Source organism: Mauremys mutica, chromosome 1 (genome assembly GCF_020497125.1).
Source record: "Mauremys mutica isolate MM-2020 ecotype Southern chromosome 1, ASM2049712v1, whole genome shotgun sequence".
Classification (NCBI taxonomy): domain Eukaryota; kingdom Metazoa; phylum Chordata; order Testudines; family Geoemydidae; genus Mauremys; species Mauremys mutica.
In genome coordinates, this window is record NC_059072.1 from 16,423,908 (window position 1) to 16,439,353 (window position 15,446).

General features: G+C 47.9%; 1 protein-coding gene across 3 annotated transcripts in view; it reads right to left on the reverse strand.

Annotated features, from left to right (window-relative positions):
* The window catches only part of SEPHS1 (selenophosphate synthetase 1), a 28,105-nt gene extending 14,806 nt beyond the window's left edge, over positions 1-13,299 (reverse strand). The window contains exons 1-3 of one of the 3 annotated variants that reach the window (XM_045029134.1): positions 13,179-13,299; positions 9,615-9,873; positions 6,682-6,785 (exon numbers count right to left, since the gene is read on the reverse strand). In XM_045029134.1, coding sequence (XP_044885069.1) covers positions 6,682-6,785; positions 9,615-9,807 — 297 coding nt within the window. In that variant the 5' untranslated portion in view covers positions 9,808-9,873; positions 13,179-13,299. Of the gene's footprint in view, positions 1-6,681; positions 6,786-9,614; positions 9,874-12,341; positions 12,959-13,178 lie in introns of those variants that run through there. The other 2 variants (XM_045029125.1, XM_045029118.1) reach the window with 2 other exon arrangements.
* Between the last annotated feature and the right edge of the window lie 2,147 nt (positions 13,300-15,446).

The window sequence follows — 15,446 nt, forward strand, 5'->3', positions numbered from 1 at the left end:
CTTCTGGGGGGATTCTGTGTGACTGTGCACCCACAGAAAACAGCCCCCCCAATTCCTGTGATGTTGGGGGGGGTTTGCTTCCCCCCAAACAGCGGTGAGGCATGGGGGGGCGGGGGGGCATGACACACGGGGTTACATGCACTGCCATCGCCCCTCCCCCGATTCTGCAAGCGCAGAGCTGCCCACCTGAAGGAGGCTGTCTCTGAGCTCTGCTGACACTGCAGCTGAATGCCGCCTCTTGGGTCTTGTGCTCCCCTTCTGTGTGCTGGGAGCATTCCTGTTTTCTGTGCAACAGTGAGTGTCTGCAGTGGGGCTGGGTAAGGAGGGGGGCGCTGGGGGAAATGAGGAAAGAGGGATGGAATAGGGTAGGGAGAGGGGAATGTGGGAGTGAGGGGAGGGGATGGAGAAGAAAAGGGGATAGGGGAATCACGGGGGAGTGGAAGCCCAGCATGTGGTGTCCCCTTGGCAGCAGCAGGGGCTCACCCAATAATCAGGCCCATCAAATCCTCAACCTGACAAGCCCTACCCCCTACACCTGGGCCCCTCCCCAGTGAGCCCCTCCACATCCAGACCCACCCCCCGCCGAGTCCCATCGTGCCATACCCAGACCCCTCCTGCTGAACCCCAACCACCTTCACTGGATCCCCTGCAGAGTTCCATTGCCCCTGCACTTGGAACCCCCAAACCCCTGTGCATCCAAATCTTCCTCTGAGCTGCCTGCACCCAGACTGCCCCACACAGAAACCTCTCCCCCCACACCTGGCTCCCCCCACACTGAGCCCCTCCACACTTGGATTCTGCTCGGCTGAGCCTGCCCACCCACACCTGGTGCACCTGGCACAAAGGGGGAGAGCCCCGGGGTGTCTCTGGGGCAGGCCCAGCTCCTACACTGTGTCAGGTCAGGTGCAGCCTCACTGCAGAGTCCCAGTACCGGGGGAGGTCAGGGCTTCAGGGTGATCTCCCACCTCCATGCAGCCAGTGGCCTGTGCTCCCCACTGCCATGCTGGAGCCCCACTTATTGACAAATAAAATTTGCAGAATATTAAAATATTGTGCATATAATATTTGGCACAGAATTCCCTCAGGAGTAATAAAGTTAATCTGGATTTACATCTATAGAGATGGAACAGAATCTGACCCTATGTTTTTAATAACCATTTTTCTGGAATTTCCCCCCAAAACCTTAATATGATAAAATAACTGCTCTGCATATTTAAGCACAACAATTTGGGCCAAAGAAAAAAATCCTAGCTAGAAAGCAGATAATTTTGCTAGAAGGTGCCCAGCTCATCTTCTGAACATACTGTTTTACAGCATACAATCTGACCACAATGGACCATCATCCAACTTCAGATACACACATAGAGCTCCCCACTGATGTTAGTGGGGCCCTCTGCACATATCTGAAATTGGAATATAATTGAGTATTTTAAATTATTTTAAAAGGCTTGCTCACTATGCACAATTAATGGCTCCAAGGAGACCCACTGCTAGTTTGTGTAGATGAGTAAGGAAGCTCAAACATGTCATTTTCCTTTCTGTACTGGGATTATCAAACTATTAAGCACTATCTTCAGTGTTTACCAAGCAAGCTGCTAGTTATGCTCTCTTAAGAACAAGTGATTAGGTTTTCAAAACCACAATGACAACAGTTCTCTGGTCTAATGGCAGGAGGTCAATGCAATACGCTACCAATAGGTAAAACCCCCAGGGAGACACACTCAGGAATTGCAGTTCTCAAGTCTGAGAAAACTGAGGTGGAGACAAACTTGGCAACACACTTACTTTGCCTCCAGTATTGGCAAACACCAGAAGGTTCATAATTGTGGATAGCCTGGGTATAAGTGTCCAAGCTCTTGGCTGGTTATCTGGGGCTTCAGCCTGCAAACCTTTAGCCATATGATTAGTCCCATTGAAACAAATGGATCTGCTTTTAGGAGTAAGGACAACTCGTGAAAACAAAGCTCTCTTCTGCTCCTGTACTTAAAACAAGCCTCTTACATTGCATGCGGGGCTTGTAGCACTAGGGTGACCAGACGTCCCGATTTTATCGGGACTGTCCCGATATTTGCTTGTTTGTCCCGCGTCCCGACCAATGTTAGGTCGGGACACTGGACAAACAAGCAAAGGCTCCGGAGCCCGAAGGGCTCACGCCCTCCCCTGCCCCGACTCCGCCCCATCCTTTCCCCATTGGATCCTTCCCCAAATCCTCGCCCCCATCCCCGCCCCCTCACTGCCCCATTGTCTCCCTCCCCAAATCCCCGCCTCTTTCCAAGCATGCCATGCCCAGGAGACTCAGGGGAGTGCGGGGCCGGGGTGAGTGTGAGTCTGGCCTGGCCCCGAGCAGGCAGGACTCGGGCGCGGTACCTGGAGGGAGATTAGGGGGGCGGCCCGTGGGGCTAGGTGGCGGCTGTTCTCCCCACCTGGGCAGGGAACTCGGGAGCAGCCGTTGCTGCAGCTCCCACTGCTGCAGGGGGAGGAAGTGGCCAAGCACATGGCGCTCGGCGGCTGCGGCTTTGGTGCCCGGGCCCGAACCCCCTGAGCCCGGGCCTGCTGCGGGGCAGCGCGCACACTGCGCTCAGCCCCTGGCCAGTCGCGTCTGGGCTGGTTGCCCAGCTGGTGCAATCCCGTGGCGGAGGCATCGGCAGCCCAGTCCCGTTCGTTCCCCTGCAGGACCTGAGCGGGATGCGGGGGGCTGGGGCCTGCTGCCCCCACTCCGAGGCCGCCCGCAGGATTGCACCAGCTGGGCAGCCAGCCCAGACGCGAGTGGCCAGGGGCTGGGTATGCACAGCGTGCGTGCTGGGTCCCCACAGGAGGCCCGGGCTCGGGGGGTTCGTGGGCGCCAGAGCCGCAGCTGCCGAGCTTGGCCAGCGGCCGCTTCCTCCCCCCGCGGCAGTGGGAGCTGCAGCAGCGGCTGCTCCCAAGTCCTGCTGCCCAGGTGGGGAGAACAGCTGCTGCCTGGCCCCGCAGGCCACCCCGTACTCTCCCTCCAGATACCTCGCCTGAGTCCTGCCTGCTCGGGGCCAGGCTGGACTCACACTCACCCCGGCCCCGTGCTCCCCTGAGTCTCCCGGGCCTCCCTCCAGCGCTTGCGGAGGGAGGAGGAATCGGGGGTGGGGGATTTTTTTTTTTTGCTCTGCCGCCATTTTTTCCCCCTCTGCCCCCGCCCCGCCCCCCGATATTTGACCTGGGTGATCTGGTCACCCTATGTAGCACACACCGCCTATTAAGGCTCCCCTCAACATGTCCCTTTAGAAGAGCTGTTTTCAATTGCTTTAGAACTTTGCCAAACTATAACCATTTGGACTGAAATTCTGCATGCCTTGTATCTGCCTCAGGTTTAATGTTGTTGGAAAATTTCAGCCAAAATGATTCAGCCATTTCCAAAAATAAGGCTACGAAAAAATGTTTTGTCCATGTTAAAAAATTATTGCAACTTTTACTTAAAAATGATCTAGCATCCCCATGCTTTGAAGCAAGGACTTGAAATCTAGAAGGAGGGGGTGGCCTTTGTGTCAGAGATGAGCCTTTTGCTATCCATGTGAAAAATCCACCCAAATTTGTCCCAGTTATAAGCCCTTGGAAGAGGGGGGGAAAAATCACTGCTTGCACATGCTCAGTAGAGACTTCCGGGAGCTTATCAATTAAAATGTCCAAAGATTCTGTCCTCTATCCCCTCCCAGTTCCTAATATTACTCAGACTGCACATCATGTGCTATCCTCACAGGCAGAGAGACTGGGACAAGGAGACAGGGAGGGGATGGGAGGAGCAGATTGGAGGAGGAGCCAGGAATGGGAAAACTGGGATTTGCTGGACAAGGATACTGGGACTGGGTGTGGGAAAGACCGGGAGTCAGGGGGAAAACTGGAACTCAGAGTGTGCTCATAGGGGGAGGCTAGGATGGGCTGAACAAGGAGACTGAGGTGAGATGTCTGAGGAGCGGAGAGTTGGACTGGAACAAGGAATTAGGAGTGGAGTGTGACGTTGCAGTCTATATGGTTTTATAAAAATACGCTAATGAGTGAATATAATGCAACTGGAATGTGCTTCATGCAAAAGGTCTCTTGTAAGGTATCATTACAAAGCTTATAATCTACTGAGTATGATCATCCTATTTGTATAAATGTACCACTCTTGTATCTGAAACTAGAAATATGAAATATAACTCTGAGGGCCTATTGTAATCATGCAAAGCGTGGGCCATTATTGGTGGTTTTGAATCTTGATGACTCCTGTTAACCAGGACAATTGTCTGCAGATGGCTCTGTTTTACCTGTAAGTCTTCCTGTATAAGTGTGTGCTGGCAAGTGGGCAATGAAGTCTTACAGTGACATGTGATCATGTCACCTGAACTGGAATCCATCTTTAACCTGGTGTCTTTCCATTGAGAAGGAGCGGGTGGGAACCCAGAGAGGGACAAAGGATTCCCGCCTTATGCAAAAGATATATAAAGGGGTGGAACAGAACAAAGGGGGAGGAGCCATCATGAGGAATCCCCTAGCTACCACCTGAGCTGGAACAAGAGCTGTACCAGGGGAAAGAATTGTGCCCAGGCCTGGAAGGTGTCCAGTCTGAGGAAAGACTTACTGAAGCATCTCTGAGGGTGAGATTATCTGTATTCAGTTTGATTAGGCATAGATTTGCACGTTTTATTTTATTTTGCTTGGTAATTTACTTTGTTCTGTCAGTTACTACGTGGAACCACTTAAATCCTTAAATATTTAATAAAATCACTTTTTACTTATTAATTAACTCAGAGTATGTATTAATACCTGGGGAGCAAACAACTGTGCATCTCTCTCTATCAGTGTTATAGAGGGTGAACAATTTATGAGTTTACCCTGCACAAGCTTTATACAGGGTAAAACAGATATTTCGGTTTAGACCCCATTGGGAGTTGGGCATCTGAGTGTTAAAGACAAGAACACTTCTGTTAGCTGCTTTCAGGGAAACCTGCAGCTTTGGTGCAAGTAATTCAGACCCTGGGTCTTTGTTGCAGCAGACGGGAGCATCTGGCTCAGCAAGACAGGGTGCTGGGGCCCCGAACTGGCAGGGAAGGCAGGGGTAGAAGTAGTCTTGGCACACTGGGTGGCAGCTCCCAAGGTGGGTTCTGTGATCTAACCTGTCACATGGCGAAGAGACAGAACTGGGACAGGTTGGAAAGGATGAGACAGAAGGGGTCAAACTTGGGGGAAATGGTTGGAAGAGTCAGCGCTAACATGATACCACCTCCTCTAGGGCTTGAAATGGAACCCAGGATTCCGGAGTCTCACTGTTCCTCTGCTGTCAGCAAATATCTAGGAAATCCACTGACAATGTGTCTCATCCCCCTCTAGTGCTGGTCCACACAGAGGTTTGACAACCTACTATTATATCAGTTACTCCACTAGTTCAAGCGGCAGAGGTCTGCATGGTGGATCTATAAGTTCCAACTCTGCTGATGATGCCACATGATGGTATTTGTTTTTTCGGGTATATATTTTTTAAAAACCTAGAAAATCACACACAAACTTCGTTTAAAGAACATTAGCAAAGTTGCAAAGTCAAGCACTCAGAAGTTAGTAAATGTCAAAATTAAGGTTGCCTGAGCTCTGTCCATCCAGTGTACTCAATAAGGCAGAGGTGCTATAGAAAAAATAGTATGTGATCATGTTACTAAAGCTGTAGCATAATGCACATGTGCAAGGGAGCTGTATTAAGGTTGCATAGGCAACCTTAATTCAGGTATTTCTTAACTTTTGAGTGCTTGACTTTGCAAGCTTAATAATGGTCTTTTAAAATATGTTTGGTGTATAATACAGATCACCACCAGTGCACATAGCACTGTAAAAACACATGCATCTCTTTTGTGAGAGGCCGTAATATAACCTGAGTACAAAACTGGAAACCAGCCCCGAATCCTAATCCAGTTATTGTTCCTGGGCTTTAATCCTCACTCTGCCACTGACTTGCTATATAACCTTGGACAAGTCATGTAGGCCCAGATCCTCAAAGCTATTTAGGCACCTAATTTCTCATTTAAATGAATGGGAGTCACGTGCCTAAATTCCCGTGAGGATCTGGGCCATAATCTCTCCGAATCTCAGTTTCTCCATCTGCAAGGTAGAGACAATACAAAGAAGTGTTGGGGAGACTAGTGATTTTGCAAAGTGCTCTGAAGTTGAAGAGTGCAATATAATTGCTAAGTATGATTATTTAGGCTCTTCAAGTCCTACAATTTTATCTAATCATTTGAGAACCCCCAAAACCATCCCAACACGAATTTGGTTCCATGAGTAGGTCAGAGGATAAGAGGGGCTTTCTATTTAATCTGAACCAGTTTGCCTAGTACCTCACAGAGAACCCCATTTCCCTCAGTAGCACTTTCCCAACCAAAGTGACTCACTGAACAGCAGTAGGGGGCAGCTTTGTTTTTAATCTTAGCTGTTCTCCTGACATTCCCCTCTTTAGAAAGCACTGCTGCAACTGCATTGGCAAATATGGGAATGACACGGGAGTGGAAATATGAAAGAGTTTCTTTGTCTCATACATATCTCTGAGAGAGACGGAACATGACAAACCAACCAGTGCAATGGCTGATTGTACAAGACAGCAAGTTCTCACCAGCATAGACAACTCAGATTAATGAAAGCACAAATCAAAGTCAGCGATACATGTAATTGCAAGTTTAGCCAACTTACCATCATATAAGGGTCATCCACAATGGGATAAATGTAATCTGTTGTCTGGACCAAAGACAAACCACCATGTCTTAAAGGAATGACACAAGTGTCCATCCCAATTCCTGCAAGGACAGGAAACCATCAATCAACTGAATAATTTATTCATCCCTTCGATGACTGTAATTCTCAATAAAAGGGAATTTGTAAAACAGGCCTATGAAATACAAGCCACTGCCAAAGGAGCAACTATTATGATTTTGTTCCTTACAGGAGGTATATTGTAAACAAATGAAACAAACTAAGACAAAGAAAAACTTGAGAATGGGACAGGAAACTGAAGTGGGAAAGCTAAACATCCATGAGTTACAATCTAATGCAATTGAATAATGTATGGCAAGTTTGATTATGATGGGGGTTTCTTCTTTTTGGAAAATGTTTGCCCTGTACTATGTCATTCTGTGGAGAAACCTGGCAGGTGTACTTCAAGTCTTCTAGGTGGCTGTTCTCGGACCATCTTGCCAAAAACATTGTAACAGTAGTTTTAATCTTCAGTAATAATTTATCACAATCATCATGGCAAATCACAAAGGGACGGAGCCTTCTTGCAGATCAAGCACAGCTCAGATCAGTCTCTAGCTAGGTCCTTAAGACAGTCTTGCTGGATGTTCAGTCTAAATCTGTTATTGGCAGTCTTACTGTGCCACCGAAGCTTTTGGTACCCACATGATCACCGATTGTGTAGCAACATTCCTTGGTAAACAAGCTTTGTAATCCATTGATCTTCCATCCTAATAAATCCATACCAAGAAAGATGCTGAAACTAAACCACTCTGATGGAAGTGATTGGCTATATAGCCTCAATATATATTCTCCCCATTTGGGGGGGGGGGGGAGTGAAATGTGCTACAGTCCACATGTGCTACAGCCCTCATTCTGCAAGCTGGTTCATGCACATGGACCCCCTGTAATTGTGTGAAGTTCTACTGATCTCAGTGGGGTTTCACAGGTGCAAAAGATTCTGCCATACATAAGAGCTCAGAGGATTAGGGCCTGAGTGCCTAAATCTGCAATCTCTTACTCACGGAAGTATTCTGAACTGCATTTGGGACTACTCTGAGTGAGTCCTAACTACTTGTGGGAGTAGGGCCCAATTCTGAAAAATCCTATTATTGGTATTTTCCTTCCTAACAGCATCTCAGAAGTACCATCCATACACACAGATAAGGAAGTCACTGGCCTTCTTTTAAAGCACAACACATCAGAAGAAATACTGCCAAATGCATTTCTTGATGCATTTGTTAAAGGGATATTCATCTTAAAGCACATTTTTAAAAGACTTAGTAAGTCTATTAATAAACACAGGTGAGAAAACTAAGTTTTGAAAATTCCTTCCAGCTTTTAACTTATTTTCCCTCCCCCCATTTATTGTTGCCCATTCACAAGGCTAAACAATAAAAAATAAACTAGCAGTTTCATTGTTGTTTGGAGCCAGTTTTGCTTTCTAGCTCTCACGGAACAATACTGGGTTGAAGAAGTGCAGAGAACTAATTAAATCCAATTAAACGAGTGCCTTTTTTTTTTTTAAACGCATGAAAACATTTCTATTATTTAAACAAAGGCGACACACAAACATTAAATTTTGGGCCAGAATAAGATCAGTGTCCCTTATCATCGGCCCTCTTAAATTCAATTGCCACTGAGCCTCACACACAATTAATTCATAGATATATTTCATACAAAGATTGCCCTTGTTTAAGTGGGAACATTGGCTTTCTACTGATTTTCACTGATTTTGCCCTCTTTGGGAAAACCGTGTTGTTACCTGTTAGTCTAATAAGGGTTATCTAGTCACATTAAAATTGTTTAAAGTGAGCTCACTGTATGCCAGATTAAATAACAGTAAAATATTTTCAAAAACGAACAACTAAGTTGGTACACCTGAAGTGAAAGAATTTCTAAAATTTAGCCTGTGGAAAAGAGATTAAATACACAGGGCTAAATAAACAGATGAACTGAATTAAAAAGCTGTCATTAAACATTTTGTCTTGACTAATTTATCTATATCAATATTAGGTACTGTAGCTGGTATCAAAATACCCACATGCACCCTGTTCCCTGTGAAGGTTGCTTCTGCAGGTTACTTTTCTGTTCTCCTTGCATCACTATGCAAATACCAAAGAGAAAGCAAATCTGGCAAGAGCCATATAGGTCTTGTAGAGACAGCCTTTCCCATAAAACCTCTACAGGGAGAACAGAAAAGTTATAAAGAACATGACACAATGAGAGGACTGAAAGACTGATTTCCCCCCCCCCCCTTCCCTTTTGGCTCACAACAGTGGATTCAATTTAGAAATGAAGGGAGGCTGGACTTGGGAGCTGGATAATTATTTACAATCAATTCTCAGTTTCACTTTAAGTCAGAAAATAAACTGTTCAGTATTTTAGGGGAAAACCCCAAAACTATATAGATAATTCTGAAACAGTACTATGACCATTTTTCATTCACTGAGGAAATACTAAAATGGATACATTTGTTTTTAGAAATCAATTGTTACTATTTTGGTTACTGAACTTCCACATAATTCATGTACAGACTCTATTAGTGAAAAAGACTATTGTTCTTCTTATAGTATAAGAACTCTCTCTCTCTACGTTTAGGGTCATTTCATAGCTCCTTTTTTCTCCTCCATAGTTAAGTGCTTTGCAGATAGGATATTAATAATTGCAGTACAAAATTATTATTCTTGTACAGCAAGATGACAACTGCAGGTTTATCCTTCACATTTCTGGACACAATCCCTATCTTGTTAATGTATATGGATCGGACAACAGCTTAATTTTAAAATAAATTAGCAAGCTAATAAATTAATAGGCTAACAGCTAACTTGATCTACTGTTTATGAAACAGGGAACCAGCAGTATCACTTGTTACTAGAGAAACAAACACTCACCCAACCTGGGCATAACTGCTCCCAGAAACTGTTCATCTTCTTGAAAATGATTTTCTTGTAGGGACTCAAGCAGTTTCTGTAAAACATCCTGAGGCACTTTACAGCCTGTGCCTTTAAGTTCAGTGAATCGAGTCAGACGGAAGCTCTTGTCCAGTTCGTAAGTTTCTGGGTTAAAGGACTCCCGAACAGACATGGTTCTGAGTGCTACCTTCCCCCCCACCTTGAGCAAACGTATCTGTTGGTTTCTCTGCTGATCAACCTAGTTAGAAAAATTGGGAACATTAGAAAATTCTTAGAACCTACAAGACAACAAGTTAGTGTATGTACTGTAAATAATATATATCAAAATATTAATGTAGAGGTTTTTGGGAGGGATCTTTTTGCTGTCTTTTCCTCTCTTTTTTTTTTAAAAGAAGAAAAGTAAAGCACAGCATTGAGCAGACATCATCTGTTACAATAGGAGGGCATATCCCACAAGATAAGTTTCTTGAGGCTACAAAGGAATGGTTCCTCTTCCATCTTCTGACATTTAAACTATAACACTGTCAGGCCAGGCAGAGGAGTGATATGACTTTTCCCCTAGTTATGCCACACGAGTGTTTAATTAAAAAAAAAAAAGTCCACAGACCTCACTTAACAGATATATATATAAATAAGTGTTACAGTTTTAGTTAGTGGGAACAAACCCCAAGAGGAGAGTTAGGCCTTGATCCTGCAACATGCTCAGGCTCGGGGTCTTTGTACACAATGGAACTTCATCAGCAAAACTTGTGTCGTTTGGGGTGTTTAAAGAAACACACACACTCTCTCTCTCTCTCTCCAAACAGCAAAAGTTTTACCGATGAAAAGCACCCGTGTGAACAGCGCTTTGTCATCAGGAGATAAAGCTTCTGACACTTGTTGGGGGAAGTTTTTGTCGGTGGGAGAGCTCTCTCCTGCCGACAAACAGCAGCTACACTGCGCACCTTTTAGCGGCAAGGCGTCGCTAAAAGGTGCGTAGTGTAGACAAAGCTTACGCTCATTGCAAGAGCAGAACCTTAGGCAATAGCCTCTTTATTTCATATGACACCTTTCAAACAATGGGGCAAGCTCAGTTCTGGTTTAAGAGGGCACAACTCATTTGGAGTCAACAGAAATACACCTGTTCACACCAGTGGTATATTTTCCCTAGGAGACCTATATGCTAGTAATATAAAGCATTAAGAAAGGAAAACATTTAATTAGGATATTTCTGCTAAAAGCATATTTTATGATGTTCATACACTAAAGCTGTTCAAAAGAAACAGAGTTCATGCCTCTCAGGACTTTTTTTGGAACTGAACATACTTAATCAGAGTAAACCTCCCATTAGAAAGTTAATGTAAAAAGACACGGATGAAATTCATTTAATAAAATTCTTAACAATGCATGTCTAATTTTAAACTCTTTTTCCACTGAGTCAGACATACAGCACACTCCAAAACTAATAAGAGGCCTAACTGAAGCGTTTAACTTCTAAACAGGAATGGTGGTGATATGGTGCAATTTGTCTTCCTTGGAGAAAAAGCTTTTCTGGAATTATTTAAAGTGACCTACATACAGTAGTGTCTTAGAAAGCAAATGTCATGCCTATCAAAAGGGTTCAACATGCAGCACTCACTGACCGCTGATCATGTTGATACTGGGTTAAGCTGGGTATGTTTGATACCATTTAAAAAAAAATAATCTACAGCCGTATGCAACTAGATCCCCCAGTATACTGCTTATAAACAGGCTGCCTCCTAACAAGTTCTACAAACTCTCAGAGATGTTATTTTATTGACTATGGTATAGAATGGCAATTCAAGTTTTAAAGTCCCTGAAAAATGTCTGATTAGGAACTGAACTCCGCTTTACAGTGTTTTCCCTCCTTTCCTGGGAGACGTGTCACTTATTTAAAACAAATCTTCAAAAGCCCAAGCTTGGGCAGTAATCCAAGCGCTCATTACAAGAACGTGTCTTGGGTGAGCAATGCATCTGGTTTGTAACTTTTATCTTCAATGCAAGGCAATAAGCACTAGAATCAGAGAAGATACTAACTAGAAAACAACCTGTGGAGAGAAGTAAGAGAAAAAAGTGGCTTTTAATGGAAAGATATTTTTGAACTCAGGCTACTTATTTCCAGAAAAACTGTAAAAAAATTGTGTTTTCCAAGTGGGGAAACATTTCCCTTCACTTACCCAAACACTGGTGTATTCTTAGCACCCCCTATCCACTTGTATAGGAAAGGATTTAGAGGCCAAAGACAACAAGCAGAACTTTTTGCATAGTCTTGAGTACTAATACACGCACTTAAATATATTCCCTGATTTTAAAAGTAAATGTTGTACTAGACAAGTGACAGTTACTTAGTTAAAAACCTCAATAGGGAAAGGAGCACAAAAGGCTTCTTGGTGAAGATCTGAATGTGCTGCATGCAATAATTTCATACACTACCATGGAAGCAACCTTGCAAGATCCAATTTCATGTGACTTTTGGCACCCTGCATAAACATGCATTTCTAGCATCCAGTCTATTTGCAAAATAAACAACCCTCCCCATTAGAATAAATCACCCCCATACTCCAGATGTTTGTTACTTTAAAACAATGACAAATATTAGAAGATATAATTTAACCCTTGCTGCTCTACAACCCTGACCATAAATAAAAATGTACGTTGGAGGGTGGCGAGGAAAAAAATGACTGCGGAACAGGACCAGATACCTACCCAAAATAAACCCAAGGACAGGGAATAGCAACACAAGTGAGGTGCATCTACAAGGCAAAGAACTGCACCGAGCATTTCTCCATGGAGTGTAGCGCAGAAGGCTGCGGAGAGACATGGCTCTGGGACACCTTAAATTTCAAGCTGCTGCCTTTAAAGGCAAGCAAGGGCCTCTACTGCTGCTCTTTGTGCAGCCGTGTGGGAGCCTGGCTGGCTGTGCACAGGAAAGAACCGTGCACACAACAATCCTCTTCTACCCCCCGCAAAGAAGGCTCCTACAAACAAATCTTTGCGGGGGGGGGGGGGAGAATGATCCCCCTTACACACGAGATTATTAGCAGCAAAAAGTGCGGGGGGAGGCAGGTAAAATGTCAGCAGAAGCAGAGTTAACCCTTCGCTGGAAGCAGAGATGCAGGGGCAGCGTTTAAAGGCGAAGAGCCGCTGCCGCCCCCCATTGCCGCCGAAGCCCCGGGGAGGGCGGGGAGGGGATGGAACGTTCCCCGGGAGCGGCGCGCGCCAGACTCCCCGGCCAGGGGACTCCGCGGCGCGGGGCCCCAGCAGCAGCAAAAATGTCGGCGGGTGAAAAATTTAACCCATCGCCTGCCGGCCTCGCCGCCGGGAGTTTTTTAAAGCGGCCCCGGCGGCGCCTCGCATCCCCTTCCCCCGCCCCCCCGCGGCCGGGCTCAGGGGCTGGGGCCAGGCATGCCCCGTGCGCCCCGGCCGGCCGCCGCAGCGCGGGGAGGCCGCCACCCCGTGCAGGGCCGGGTGTTTAACGGCGGAGGCGGATTCCCCTTTAAATCTCCCCGCTTGCCCCCCCCCCTCCCCAGGTCTCCCTCTTACCGGCTCGCTCCTCGCCCTCCCTCCGCCTCCTCCCGCGAACGGGACTCCCAACCCAGTCCCACAATGCACCGGGCGCGCCGGGCTCCCTCAGCGCCGCCTGAATGGAAATGCCGCCGCCGCCGCCGCCGGGCGGGGAGGATGACCCCCCCCGTCACTATCCCCCTCCCGGCTCCGCGCCGCACGGGCCGGGGGTTAACCCCCTCTGCGCCCGCGCGCGCACACACACCCCGGGCCCAACCCCCCCCCTCCACGGGCTCCGCGGGGCACGAGTCAGGGGCTTAACCCCTCCCCCACACATACCACCCCCCACTGGGAACTGCCCCCCCCCCACGGGCTCCGCGCGGCACGAGTCGGGGGGGTTAACCCCTCCCCCCCACACACTGCCCCCCCACCACGGGCTCCGCGCGGCACGGGGGTTAATCCCCTCCCCCCACACACAGTGCCCCCCCCCCCACAGCGGGCTCCGCGCGGCACGAGTCAGGGAGTTACCCCCTGCCCCCCCCCCCCAACGGTCTCAGCGCAGCACGGGCTGGGGGCTAACCCCCCTGCCTCCCCCACGGGCTCCACGCGGCACGAGTCGGGGGGGGGTAACGCCCGCTCCCCCCACAGGGCTCCCTCTGCTCCCCCTCCCCCACACACTGTTCCGCGCCGCACGCGGGTTAACCCCCCGCCCCACACCGCCCCCTATCGGGCCCTGCCCCCCCCCCCGGGCTCCGCGACGCACTGGGGCCAGAGGCCTTTAACGGCAGCTACCTCCCTTTAAGGGGAGGGAAGAGCAGAGAGGAGCCGAGACTCAGTGCGCTAGAGCGGGAAGGAGCCCGCAACGAGGGAGGCCTCTAAACCCCGACGGGAACGGGGGTGCAACCCCCCGGGGATCCCCGGCCCTGCAACCCGCTAAGGAAATTGGGGTGCAACCCCCGGGGATCCTCGGCCCTGCAACCCGCTAAGGAAATTGGGGTGCAACCCCCGGGGATCCTCGGCCCTGCAACCCGCTAAGGAAATTGGGGTGCAGCCCCCCGGGGATCCCCGGCCCTGCAACCCGCTAAGGAAATTGGGGTGCAACCCCCGGGGATCCTCGGCCCTGCAACCCGCTAAGGAAATTGGGGTGCAGCCCCCCGGGGATCCCCGGCCCTGCAATCCCGAAGGGGAATTGGGGTGCAACCCCCTGAGGATCCCCGGGCCCTGCAACGCCGTAGGAGAACGGGTGGATGTAACCCCTGCGGTGGGGAGAATTGTAAACTTCACTGGTTTTCTCACGTCTAGTTGTGGGGAGTGGAGTGTTCACTATTCCCTAACTTCAGCCATGCACGCGGCGGGGGATTGAAATGCAAACTTCTGTGGGCCTCCTGTGTGAAGCTGGGAGAGTGGGGAATCCTAAGCATGCAGGGAGGCTGAGTATGCAAACTGCGCTGTGTTTTGCATGCTCTTTAGTGAATTATTGGAAAGATTTGTAGCACGGTTTTGAGATCGCTCTCTGTCTGAACTACTTCAGTTTCAAAGTATGCTCTTCTTTTTCGGGAGAGAACAGTATCATTCACCCTTAGGGCGTCAATCGCTTTGTAAAAAAAATCTTTAGTTCATACTAACACATAGGGCTTGAAAAAAATCCAAGTAGGTTTTCCTTGGAAAATGCCATTAACGTCTACAGAATTTAAGCTTTCATTTGAAAAACGAACACCACACAACTAGCTCCTACCGTGCCCAAATAATCCGATATGGAGGGTCACTAGTGCTGTGCTGCCTTCCTATGGGCTTGTGTCTACACAGGGAAACAGACCAACATAATTACACCACTTTTACTACCTGTGTGGGCACTCTTTTCCAGTACCTGTTCCAGTTTAGCTTATACCACTTACAGTGTGACAAATCTGCAGGGAGACAGCTCTAGGGTTACAGTTAGGAGCAGGGTGTCTTGGATGTGCTGCCCACCCATTTGAGCAGGGAGCCTTTTGGAGGTGTGTCACTAGCTGGCGCATGGGTTCTACTACTCCAAAAGAGGTCTCTGCATAGCGGGGGAGGCAGTTGATGGTACTACTCCATTAGTGCGGGTTGGCTCCTGCTGCCACCAAGCAGAGGGTTTCGGCTCGAGTGGAGGCTGGTCCTCACACCACTTAGGGTTTACAGTTTTGGTTGGATGTATTCGTGGAGGTTCATCACATGGCATAACCTTTAATTAAACAATCTTTAGTTTTTGGAGCCTCCAGGACAACCCTGGCAGGTTGGCAACCCTAACACCACTCCAGCAGAGGGTTTTGCAGGATATGAATG